At 39.4% G+C, this 12,272-nt stretch overlaps 2 protein-coding genes across 4 annotated transcripts in view; one reads left to right on the top strand and one right to left on the bottom strand.

Annotated features, from left to right (window-relative positions):
* Positions 1–245: 245 nt before the first annotated feature.
* On the bottom strand, positions 246–8,026 carry mcoln3b (mucolipin TRP cation channel 3b). Of its 2 annotated transcripts, XR_013790495.1 has the most exons (15): positions 7,817–8,026; positions 6,806–7,017; positions 6,008–6,175; positions 5,278–5,431; positions 4,589–4,667; positions 4,359–4,455; positions 3,941–4,040; positions 3,698–3,810; positions 3,414–3,563; positions 3,206–3,307; positions 2,641–2,763; positions 2,023–2,229; positions 1,794–1,930; positions 571–1,682; positions 246–531 (listed from the first exon to the last, which is right to left on the bottom strand). XR_013790495.1 is itself a non-coding variant. In XM_079506834.1 (14 exons), the coding sequence occupies exons 1-14, from the start codon at positions 7,896–7,898 to the stop codon at positions 1,643–1,645; spliced, it is 1,764 nt and encodes a 587-aa protein (XP_079362960.1). In that variant the 5' UTR covers positions 7,899–8,026; the 3' UTR covers positions 246–1,642. The 2 variants fall into 2 exon arrangements, 1 of the variants encoding a protein (XP_079362960.1); XM_079506834.1 differs by having other exon boundaries at positions 246–1,682.
* A 233-nt stretch (positions 8,027–8,259) lies between these two features.
* Positions 8,260–12,272, top strand: part of dnai3 (dynein axonemal intermediate chain 3) — a 39,149-nt gene continuing 35,136 nt past the window's right edge. For both annotated transcript variants that reach the window (XM_079506831.1, XM_079506830.1), the window contains exons 1-4: positions 8,260–8,400; positions 8,959–9,033; positions 9,148–9,195; positions 9,792–9,851. In XM_079506831.1, the coding sequence (XP_079362957.1) occupies positions 8,985–9,033; positions 9,148–9,195; positions 9,792–9,851 (157 nt within the window). In that variant the 5' untranslated portion in view covers positions 8,260–8,400; positions 8,959–8,984. The remainder of the gene's footprint in view (positions 8,401–8,958; positions 9,034–9,147; positions 9,196–9,791; positions 9,852–12,272) is intronic.

Genomic DNA, 12,272 nt, shown 5'->3' with positions numbered 1-12,272 from the left:
ATCTGGCGGAGTCAGGTTACATCTTCCACTCCTTGGATTTGTTTTGTGGTTGACTTCTTTTGAAGAAAATACCATATACAATTATGCAGACACAAATGTGCAATTAATTGTTCAAAGGGGCTTGGCCTTTTTGACCAGCTCAAACCCTTGAGGATTTTCTTAATTAAAAATGTGAGGGAGAAAATGTCTTTTTATATTCACAACTTCTGAAAGAAATAAAACTCAATTTATCTGGAAAAACTGCGGATGTTTAGCCATTGTGCATTTTATTCAACCTTGATTTATGGAATACAGTAGGTTTCTCCTGTTCGAAAGGCAACACTGCAGTCTTAGTGGCTGGGTAGCAAGCCAGCTTGCCGACTGTAGCAAAGTGTCATGTGATTCTTTGCCAGCCTAACTACGTAGACCCAGCTAGATTATAGATGTCCTGTGACCAAATTTGACTGAGGGACTGCCATTGAATTAATTTGTTTTTTCATGTCGTATGAAAGCATGGAATCATGGCTTCAAATTGACATTGGTTGTTCACTTCTAACATTACACCTACGTTAGCATTTATTTCATATTTACATGTCAATCTCAGCTCTGACATTTATTTCAGACATGCTCTAGTATGTGAAGAGTCTGCCTGTGTTATTAACTCATTTTGGATAAGGTGAAAAGCTGGAGGCTGCACGATGGCAGGCCCTCAGTCAAATCTGGTCACATGTAACCAATAAAGCCTAGTTGTACAGAATGGCATGGAATCCACATGTAGACCCAAACCAATGGCCCAGATTTAGAATATAAAAATCAATAGTGCAATACAAGTACAATAAATGAGTGACAATGGGTATGTGCCATTTATTGCACTTCGACCTTACTTTTTTTTTTAATTACACAGCTTGATTGGAGCTTAAAATCTGAAACGGTTCAAAGAATACTTACTATGCTTCAATAGGCTTTCAGTATTCACATTCAAACAGGTATTATATTGCTTAGTCAGTGAAGACGGGCCTTTCTTTAAAGTGCGTGCAGATGAGTATACAGTATATAGAACATGTAAAACAGAGAAATTCTTCAGAAGGAGAGCCAAGGTTCAGGCACATGAAATGAAAGAAGCCTTGTACTCAAATATTCACCGAGCTTATCTGGAGGAGCAGCAGAAGTTGAAAGGGAAAGTTCAAGCAGACGAGATGCTTAAAAGCCTGGACGACTATCCATGAATTACAAACGGAACTTGCTGGAGTTGAACGGGATGATTTTAAATGCCACTGAAGCCAAAGCAACGTGGATTGGAGAGTCACAAGGGAGACGGCTGATAACAAAAGACAAATGTATGAACTGGAGATTCAGAAGAAACAATGTGGACAAACTGGACAGGCTCAACGCTGAGACTCGCGATCTTCAGAACTACATCACAACATTGGACATGCTGAATGAATGGAAGCTTAAGGAGAAGACAAAACCATGCAGTGTATATCTTTCTGCACAACACATGTATCTAGAGGTGGTGTTTGAGGAGCATCATGGAGACTATACTGATGCTTGTGAGGAATATATCAGACTATATCATCACTTTGAAGCTTCAACTAAATTATGAAAAGTCAGTCACGCCCGCCTTGTTCACAAACTGCTGTCCCAGTACATTGAGGAATTGATGTCATGCCTCAGAGGTCATCCTCTCTTCATGTTCCTTGCATCTGGAAAGAAAAAAAATGTTTGACACTTTGACAAAAGAAAAAAGCCCGACTACATTTCCAACCCCTTGAAAGCAATCTTTCGACCAAGTAACACATGACCTTTATCCATACCTAGGCCTGCAGCAGTTAAAGAAGCAGCCACTCTTAGTGTTGTCCTTTATTCTGTATACCCCCGATTTTGGTTGATCTTTACACTCCGACAAGAACCATTGTAGCTCAGATGTTGGATCTCCACTCTCCTGTTGTTGCTAAAGATATAAATAAAAAACTTCTTGTCATACAAACTTGGAACGTGAGGAAATGGGGCTTAAATGGTTGTCTAGAATTCATTATGTTTTACCTTGATGGTGTCATAGGTGTTGGTTATGAGAGTGATGAACAGGCTCAGGATCATGTAGATGAAGAGAGACACAAAGGTATAGAGGTACACCCTGCTGAAAATCCAGATCAGCCTGCTTTTATGTTGCATGTTCTTAAAGGTGGGATACATGTCGTCACCATTGATCAGTGAGAACAGACACTCTGACACGGTGTTCAAGGTCCGGAACTAGGTCAAACAAAAGAGAAATAATGTCAGCAGGGTCATCAATCATTGCTTCATTTTCAGAGTACTGCATCAGCTCTGTTGGACTTCTATTCTATTGTGGTCCTGTCAGAGTAACTCAGCCTGAAGCCCAAAAGCCTAATCTACCCTGACCGGGGAGAGGGGGGGCCTAGCAGTAGATTGAGTTTGAATCTTGGGAAAGACTCATTTCAGAGCAGAAGAAGTTGGAACACAACCCACCCAGGGAAAACTAAATCCACCAGGTGAAACCAGAACCTACAGATGGAGCTGGGAATAAATGCATAAACCGGGTTGGATGTGGCATGTGACAATGGAATAGGAATGCTTAACTACTTGAACCCTAGCGTCCCCATTCTAGAATCTATGCATTTAATAATAGTGAACACTACTTGCCTTCTCATGATATGGGCCAAGGACAATCCATCCACAGAAACAGTAGCTCAGGTAGATTATCCCAGCACAGCAGATAAAACGTATAACATTTGGGAAAGCAGCCCTTAGCGTCAGGATGAGAGTCTGGGAGATATTCACAGAACAGAAACAAAACACTATAGAGAACTAGATCCCCATACAGTACAGAGCTGTAGTGTCTAGTATACTGCATGTTAAGCTTCTTTTGATTTTTTACAGGTGTACCATTAAAATGTCATATCGGTAGGCCTATATGAGAATGAACAATCATGAAAAGCTAAAACTAACGCCTGAGAACAAAACGCATGCATTGTTTATATCAAAGTAGCTTTATTATGGTCTAGTATTATAAAAGGTATGCTGAACAGTGAACACACCAAGTCTTGTCTTTATGTATTCTGCTTAGTGTGTGAACATCCTTAGTCTAATCATTATGGCAATTGATACGGTTATTGATTTGAGTGCTTTGGGTTTGACACTCAAAAGGAATATCAAAGGAGCAAACATATCAAAAATGTCTCAAACATAAAAAAAGACCCAGTCTTACATTGTACTTTTTAAAGTAGCCCATATAGCGGATGACACCTATCCAGACGAACATGGTGCCTGTGCCAAGAAAGATGCTGCACACGTCATAGCTTGTCAGTGCCTGAAAGACAGTGCAATCAGTGACTGGCTGTTACTACATCCATTTTTAAATGACTGGACCTAGAAGTTAGCTTAGCCCTAATAATAATAAAACAACATTGAATCACCTTGGTCTGAATCTCAATTTTGAGAACGGAGCCAATGATGGTCAGTGTGTCACTGAAGATGATCATTAAATACCAGCCATTTAGAAACTCCAATCTGTCTGACCAGGAGACATCTTTACCCTTGTGGTTCCTGTAGTAGATTGTGTACTCCTATGAAGAATAGAGGGGAAAAAATACAATGTAACAAGTAGTTTGCTATAAGGTAGAGAACATTGTGAGGGGTGGTAAAAATCACAACATGGAGTGACTACCATCTTATGTTCATGCGTGTTTAGTTAACTTACAAACTGTAGCTGTAGCCCATTGAGCACAGATCGAGTGCAGAGGGTTAGCGATATGACGCACATTATGATGATGAAGCAGTCAAACAGGACTGTTTGGACTATGCTTCTAGCATCTGAGAACACAGAAATGTTGATTACTTTTGTTCTTTATAATATGTGCAAGTATCAAGACTGCAACATTACATAAAAAACACGGAAATGCTGCCAGACCGCAGATGCCTTCTTACACTAGTGTATACTTACATACCCCGGTTACTTTCCAGTCTCTACATTCATTGATCTCCACATCATTGTCCAGGTCAACCTTTATTCTGCCACTGTGGGCTTGGTTGTTGAAAAAGATCTGTTACCCAAAGTGGTATTCAAAGGGAAGCAGATCATTTTACAAAGGATTACATTCAAACAGGCAAACCCCATTGCTCAACATTCACATGCCAAACCTTGTAGCTCCACACACTTACACATGAAAGCGCCCTCAAATAGTTGTCCTCCAGTTAGCTTAAATGGATTATGCAATGAAACGTACATACCACATTGTATACGAATGTATAAATAGTAAATACCTCACAAAACTATTGTTACTTGTAAAGCAGCAAGAGAATAATCTGCGTCACGTGGAAACAAATGAACTCGAGCCACAAAGACGGGTCAAGTGATATACCGTCACATTGAAGTCATAGCAATCTGGCAGCTCTCTGTGTCTCACTGTCTGCAGGTTTATAGCCTTGAGGAGAAATGTGATCGTCACAGACAGCAATCTGAAAGTCAAATCAGGCAGGCCAAGTTAGGACAGACAGGGATTGTCACTCGATTTAATACACCAATAACCGATAACGATGTTCCAGTTTCTCTCACACACATACACACAAATAATATAAAGTGTTTACCAACCTTTTAAAAGGTAGTTCAAAAGGTACCGGTAGTGCATCTCTGGCAGACTGATGGGACATTGGATAAATCTGCAGGCAGTCTAGGAGGCCGGATTTTTATTATGGGAATAATTTATTTCACTTATCCCATTATTTCATTTTAGGCTATATGCATACATAACAAGTATTTCATCAATTATAAATAGAGGTGCTCCGATCAGGTTCTTTGGGTACCCCCACCTTCCCCGGCACCTGCCGCAACACTGTGGCAGTTTACGGTACCGTGGCTCCTGTAAGACACACGTTGTCGGTAAGACACATGCGTGGCTGTTTAAAACTCACCCGTGGCTCCCGACATGCGTTGCCGGTTACAAATAACCTGTGGCTTCCCTGTGAGGTTAGGGGTTAGGGTTTAGGGTAGGGCGTCAGCATCTCTGGTTAAAACTCACCCGTGGCTCCCAACATGCACTGTCGGTTAAAAATCACCCGTGGCTTCCCTGTGAGGTTAGGGTGTCAGACTAATGTGCCGGAAAATGCACTCGCTCTCTCTCTTGGGACCGATCCCCGATTGTTTTTCTCACAATCGGCCGATACCGATCTCGGTTTCTCCAGATCGGGTTAATTGAGTCATTTGCAGTGAAAATGGGCCGATCACCGATTGGTGGCTGATCGATCGGAGCACCTCTGTACTAATAAATATCCATATCCTACCAGTTTCCACCGTGGCATCTACTTCAAAGGTCTCATTTCCAGGATAGATGGTACCATTGCTGTAGTATGCTTGACACAGAGACATGGGGGTGTACATTCCACCGTTCATCTCATACTCATGATTTCCTACAGAGATGTTGCGAAGCCGTCCATACTACAAATTTCAATGATAGAAACCCCTCAGATGGCATGTACAGTACTGTCATCAAACTTGCGTAAATAAAACACACGATGGCCACTGTGCAGGAGTACACCATAAAATATGCAGTGTTATGATCAATTTGTTTAAAAAAAATGTACACTCAGGATTTTACAGCATGCCCTTTCAAACTTAACCTGAGATAAAGACAGCCTACCTACATGATATCCACAGAATAATTGTTTTATCCTGAAGAGTAGTTTTATTTGAGATAATCTTATCTGAGCATAATTCACTTCAACCGTAATTTTAGCGTAGGCCTATAGTGAGAAGTGACCACTGACCAGGTCAAAGTCCTAGAACTTTATAGGGGTTTCGGCTCCTGAAGTAATACGATTCCATCAATAATTGACGACAATACAAAACAAAAGGTTCGTATTGTCACGCCACCAAAACATAAAGATTCAGGAATAAGGAACTACTTGCAGACTTTGACATCCAAGGGGTGTAAAAAAATAATAAAAAGTAACAAGCATGACATCATTTTGTAGTTCCAATAACAAGAAACCAAACAATATTGCCTCCAAGTACCTGTTCAATAACGAAGTAGATATGGTCATAGACATCAGTCTGTTTGTAGAGAGAATATGTGGCCATGCCTCCATCGACATAATCTTTCAGGAAGAGGTTTTTGAATGTCATCAGATTTTCTTCCTTGAAGGTGACAACCATCTGGTTGCTCAGTCCAAAAGACACCAACTGGCATGAGAACAATTGAGTCAGTAACACGTACAACTTCAACTTATGCTTCTAAATAGGGATGGGATTGATAGTCATCAAATCGGTATCTACCGTTATCGGCCTTAAAATGCAATATCCATAATATTATATCGGTTTTAGCAGATATATTTTATAATAATTAGGTTGATTTTTTTTTTTTAAAGCCTGTTACGATGAAGGCTGCAAATTCTATCAGTGTTTTCTGGAGAAGCTTTCAAAAGTTTGAACATTTTTAAATAAAAATATTACATTCAAGCTATTTATGTTGGCATATGGGCCAAGATTTCAATAACAGTGCATCTCTAGTTTTGGAATAAAGAGGCATTGCTTTTTTCAAATTCAGTGTTTTTTCAGAATGGACAAAATTATAATGTTTTAATACAGAATGAGGTCATAGACATCGGTTATCGGCGATAACAGCAGCCAAAATGTCTCATCAGTACATCCCTACTTCTAAACCAGTGTCTCTCAAACGTTTCCTTTGGTTCCATGTTTGCCAGAGTTACAGACCCGTAAATGTCCATTTGGTACCCCCCCGAGGGTCCCTGGACCACTGTTCTAAACAGCAGTCACAGACCCATTTGCTCAAACCACATTAGAATGCACTACCTGAACTGTGATTATGGCGATTTTGATGACCTGCAGGATGAGTTTCCACGGTTTACGGCCACGAGCCTGGTACTTCTCGCAGGGGTTCATGAAGTAGTATTTGATCTTCCTCCTGAGGTTCTCTACGTTCTCACGGTCCAGGTTCTCCCAGGAGGCGGGGAGGCCATTTGTCCCACACACTGATGAGTACATGTCACTGGACTCCTCCATGTCTGAAATGACATGACGCATGGAAGACATTACAATTTGAGGAAATAGGCAAATGTGGGAGACATGATGTGATGAGGGACTACGTGGCTTAAACATCTAGGCTATAATGTTACGTGTTTACATTTAGTTATTTGAGCTACATTCTATAATATAGAATGTAGCTCTGTGGTGGGATCAAAAACAAGTAAATACCCCTCAAAATGGTTAATAAGTTACTAGTAGGCTATATACATAGCTGTACAGAAACTGATCTTTTTGTTGACTTAGATTGCCATTAAAATGCCAGAGGGCAGCCAGCTGTATCAGGTATGGCTGTTGCTTAAATTGCAGTGTTCAACAGTTCTTTAATGTAAATGTCTGAAAATACACAAACATTAATCCAACATATATTAGCCAAGATGTGTTTAAACAAACAAATACACCTGCAGGTTCACTTGGATCCACTAAAAACAACCTGTGGAATACTTCCAAGGTATGGTCTCATATCTCCCAGTCTCAACAGACATTGGTGAGACAGTGATCAGCTAAATATGATGATAACTTTGAAAGAAAGCCTCTCATCAAGTTGCATATGGGAGGCTTCCTCAAAGTAATAAGCTGTACGTGCAGCGTGAGGGTCCCTGCTTTTAACTAACTGAGGTCCTTCCTTGGCCTGAAAAGCTGGTGTTGAACGTGGCCTGTTTGTTGTTTTGCAAATGTAAAGATGTAGGCTATAATTAACTTTACCTCCACTAGTGTTTGTCTTAAGTTTCAGGACTTATTTATTTGATCATCAATCATTGATTCGGACACTAGTCTTACCTGAGCTTCCGTGTGAGCTGTGCTGAATAATAAACAGCATCTCGCGGTTAGATAATTTATCATCATGATGCTCATCTACCATTGCGTCTAATCCTAGTCATCTATTATTCTACACTATCTGACAGCACCAGTCCAGTGGATAACTAACAGTGGTGTGGTGTGGGTAACACTTACCTTATAACGTGACGTAGCAGGTTAGTCAATTTGATTGATCGCCTCCACCTGTGCACCTGTTGTGGATCCTGCCTTCCTTCTGTTCTGTCCAGTCCTCTCTGACTCCTCTCAAAACTTCAATTATGGGTTTCACTTGCTGATCGGTTGGTATTGATCCATATTCAACTGTGCTGCACCTGTTCTGAAAGCTGTATTGTCTCTTCCCACAAAAGCTCACCAGACACAGACAGGCAAGTGAAAGGGTCATGAAAAATTAAGTAGATCAAGCCGTGCCTTAGTTTAATGGTGGACGTGATTGGCTGTTGAAGCTGTCAGTATAATTTACCGATGTAACTATAGCAACCACACTAAACAACTCCAAGGATCTCGGCACGACGGTGCTGCATCTGCAACTGCAAGGATCTGAAGGGGTAACATAATTCTTATTAGTGCACCACGTAGCCTATAGCCTATGTTCTCTGTTGTGAGTGTGGGTGTATTTCTGAAAAAGGTCTTATTGAGGTCTTATTAAGGTCTTATTAACTGTAAACAGTGCTGTTTAGGCCTACTGTTTAGGGGGCTACTCAGACCCCTCAACTCGTGAAATTGGCGTTTTTAGTTACTATTCTGTTGTTATTGCTAACATTATTGTTTGTATCAACATGTGGACAGGTCAGTTGTTTGTTAGCAACGTGTAACTTTGTGACGTTATTAAAGAAACAAACAAACAAACAAGGCAATATAAGCTTAATTAGAAGTCGAAGTAGCCTACTGTTTGTGTAAACTGGCCATGAAATTCTATTATATACCACAAGATGTCGCTCTTGCATTGGGAATTGATGTATCAAAACTACAAAAGTGGGGTAGTCTGCTGGGTGTAAAAACGTATTCATTTTCATAAGAAGAGGGTATAAAAAATATATGATAGGATCATTCATTATTAGAATGACTATTCTAGATAAACATTATGTCATTACTGCCCCTTACAGTAGTCAAGCCTCCTACAGGAACAAACATGCCCTCCAAGATACGAAAGAGTGCTGTCAGTGCAAGGAAAAGCAAAAGTGAGCAAGTTGACTATAACATTAACATTTATACACATTTAATTACGTTTAACAATTACCAATTAAAAGCGATATTGTTAATACAAAGGTGTCTTGCTTTCATTTCACTCTCAGACAAAAAGGAAGATTTTTATTCTGACATGGAGAGTGTTGCAGAGTCTGGTAAGTGGTAAGGAATGGAAGCCTTGATGTTCTCTACTGTAACATTAACATATAGAAAAACAGTAGGCCTAGTTTATTGGTGGTAGCTAATTTCTCCCTTTTTCCTGGTTACGAAAAGAGCACACGAACCATCCAATATCATACTGCTTACATGTCTCCCCTGGTATGATTATAGATTTATTTGTATTTTCTTTTGAGATTTAGTAGGTCTAGGGCCTGTAGCAATAGCATACATTTAGGTGTGAGGTGAGCCTCTCAGTAGAACAAAATACTTCATATAGTTATCTTAAGCATTACATTTAATTAAGTATCATTAAGTACAATTGTATCTGACTGTCAAGTGGTTGTGTGTGCTTGTAGGCCTATCAAAAATAAAAACGCACTGTCAACCAAATGCAGGTCATCATTGTCAAAATGCATGTTTGCCACGGATATACAAAATGAGTGGACAATAATATTACCAGAAACATATCAGGCCTAAAGAGCTAGCCCTCGATGACCATAAAAGGTCTAGGTAACTCAGTGTTCAAATGGACTGTTATATACTACTAAATATCTTTAATACCAAGGTGGTTTCCTTTTATTTTCCACTTTAGACAAAAAGGAAGATGTACTACTTACACCACCTTCTGGCATGGGGAGTCTTGCAGAGTATGGTAAGGAAACCTCTTTTATGATACTTTGTTATTCTCCTTTATTCCTGAATCTGATTTAGGACTATGTTTCCCATGTAGCTTACATGTGAAACCAGCCAGTATATTTACTGGTTACACATGTCTGACTGTAGATGTATTTCTGGTTGACAATAATGCTGCTTCCACTGTGCTATATCCAATAAAAGCAGAACAATACAATCGTGTAACAGTAAAGTCCCCCGTTATTTTATCCATTTGTAACTCTAAAAGTGTACAAATGTAGGCTAACCAAATAGACCCATAAGGGTTACATTTGTACACTCAGAGTTAAGTTACAGGTGGTGTAAGTGATATTTGTTGTTGTTGTTGTTGTTGATATAAGTGTTAAATGGCTCTATATTCCAGTAGTAATCATCAATATAGAGTGTTAAATAACAGTCTCTTCAGTTATCAGAAAATACATTTTCAGGTCTGGATAATAATACAAAAAACATATCATACAGGATAAGTAAGTGACGTTGCAGTGATTCAATAAAACCAATTTGGACCTAGAACACTATAAACATGCAGTTGATAATAATCTTTGTGGAGTTATATCTCCTCCTGATTGGATGAAATTGGTATCCCAACCTGAAAATGTATTTTCAAAATGTATTTCACTTTTTAACATACCGTAAACATTTAGTAATAATAAAATAATACACTACTTAAAGAAGTAGTTCACCCAAAAAAATGATTTATTTCCTATCAATTACACACCCCATGAAGCCTTGAGATTTTGTTTGTCTTTTGTCACATTCCTAGGCCAATCATTATTGGCTCAGGAATGCGACACAAACAAAACAATCATGAATTCAAGTCTTCATGAGGCCTGTCTTTTGAAAGAAAATAAGTAATTGTGTGTGTGAACTACTCCTTTAACACGTGTTTTACTGTGTAGTATGTCATGTCAACGTGATGACTTAAAGGAAGTCATCAACAACATGACTCACTATAATAATGAAGAGTGGGAAGATGAGGGGAATGAAAAAGGAAATGAGATGCCAAAGGTCCAGTGAAGTTGAAATCACAATAATGCAAATAAAAGGTTTGCGCCCAGCTGGCCTGCTATGATGTCGAGTGGATCAGTAACAAGCTGTCTGCTATAAACTCTCTAATCTAAATTGGTTCATACAGCTGCAGTGTTCTTGTCCAGTGATACCATTTCTCTACTGATTCCCATGAAATTCAATAAACCATTAGCAACCTGAACTCTGCTCTCTGAATAGGCCGGCAGAGTGTTTTAACACAAAGAGTCATGGGAAAACAATACAGTTGATCTCCAGTCAGTTTTCACTATAAGGTGAACTACTAGAACAAGATGAAAATAGTAAATTGAGATGTTTTGACGTTTAGTTACCTGCTTTGTCTGATGATTATTATACCACATACCATAATAAATTAAAAATAATATTGACCTAAAATGCAGTTAAACCCTTTCAAACAAATATTGAATTATACTTGTATAAACTTAATTATCCACAAGTCAAGACTATATGATAAAACAAAAAAACATTGTGAGTAGTTCTTTGTCATTGTCATGTCACCCACTGAAGATAAACTCTAGAGACTGTGCCACATTGTGAGCTTATAGATCTGCAAAAAAATGTTTCTTCAAAACCTAGAGAAATCTTGACCCATTTTTTTTTATGGGGGTACCTGGAACAAAATCATTTAAAATGGAGGCCTGTGGCCAAATTCATATTAATTTGGTTGTCCCCATATGACAATGTTTGAGATCCCACTGGCCTAAGGCACAAGCCTGTTTTACTATGAAGTGGTGATGTAATGAGCATGACACGGCCCAATCATCAGAGCTATCTATGAGAGCTATAGGAAACATATATGCATTCTTCTGCTGTGAGCCCATGTATACGGTTGCATAGCCTTTGGACATGCACATGTCTACAGGTAAACTATATCTCTACTCACTTGCGGTTCCTCATTGTTGGGGTTTCTTTTATATTCAACGGGCCGGCCCTGAAAATATGCTTTTGGTCAAATACGGGTCAAACGAACAGTGTATCTTTTTACCGCAGATTAGGTCATATAGCTTTTACGTGGGTTGGTTGTAAAAATGGTAATAGAAGAGTTCTTAAAGTCACTTTGTGGTGGTGGTGGTGGCAGCTAAGATGGGAAGACACACTCTCACTCTCACGCACACATACTGTAAACACACACGCACGCACGCACAAACACACACACACACACACACACACACACACACACACACACACACACACACACACACACACACACACACACACACACACACACACACACACACACACACACACACACACACACATGATGGTGCTAAAGGAAATATCAGGAGGTCACTCAAATACATAGAGGTCATCTTCCAGGGAACGTGAATGTGTGCATCAAGTTTCATGGCAATCT

This window comes from Electrona antarctica, assembly GCF_951216825.1.
Source record: "Electrona antarctica genome assembly, chromosome: 7".
NCBI classification, from domain to species: Eukaryota; Metazoa; Chordata; class Actinopteri; order Myctophiformes; family Myctophidae; genus Electrona; species Electrona antarctica.
This window is presented reverse-complemented; position numbering and strand designations above follow the sequence as displayed.

Excerpts from the sequence above, each read along its gene's own strand:
- mcoln3b (XM_079506834.1), bottom strand. The coding sequence starts at position 7,898 with ATGGTAGATGAGCATCATGATGATAAATTATCTAACCGCGAGATGCTG. Across the intron at positions 6,176-6,805 it reads TCGCCATAATCACAGTTCAG|TTGGTGTCTTTTGGACTGAG; the intron begins GTAGTGCATTCT and ends TTCTCATGCCAG. Across the intron at positions 3,564-3,697 it reads ATGGGCTACAGCTACAGTTT|GAGTACACAATCTACTACAG; the intron begins GTAAGTTAACTA and ends TATTCTTCATAG.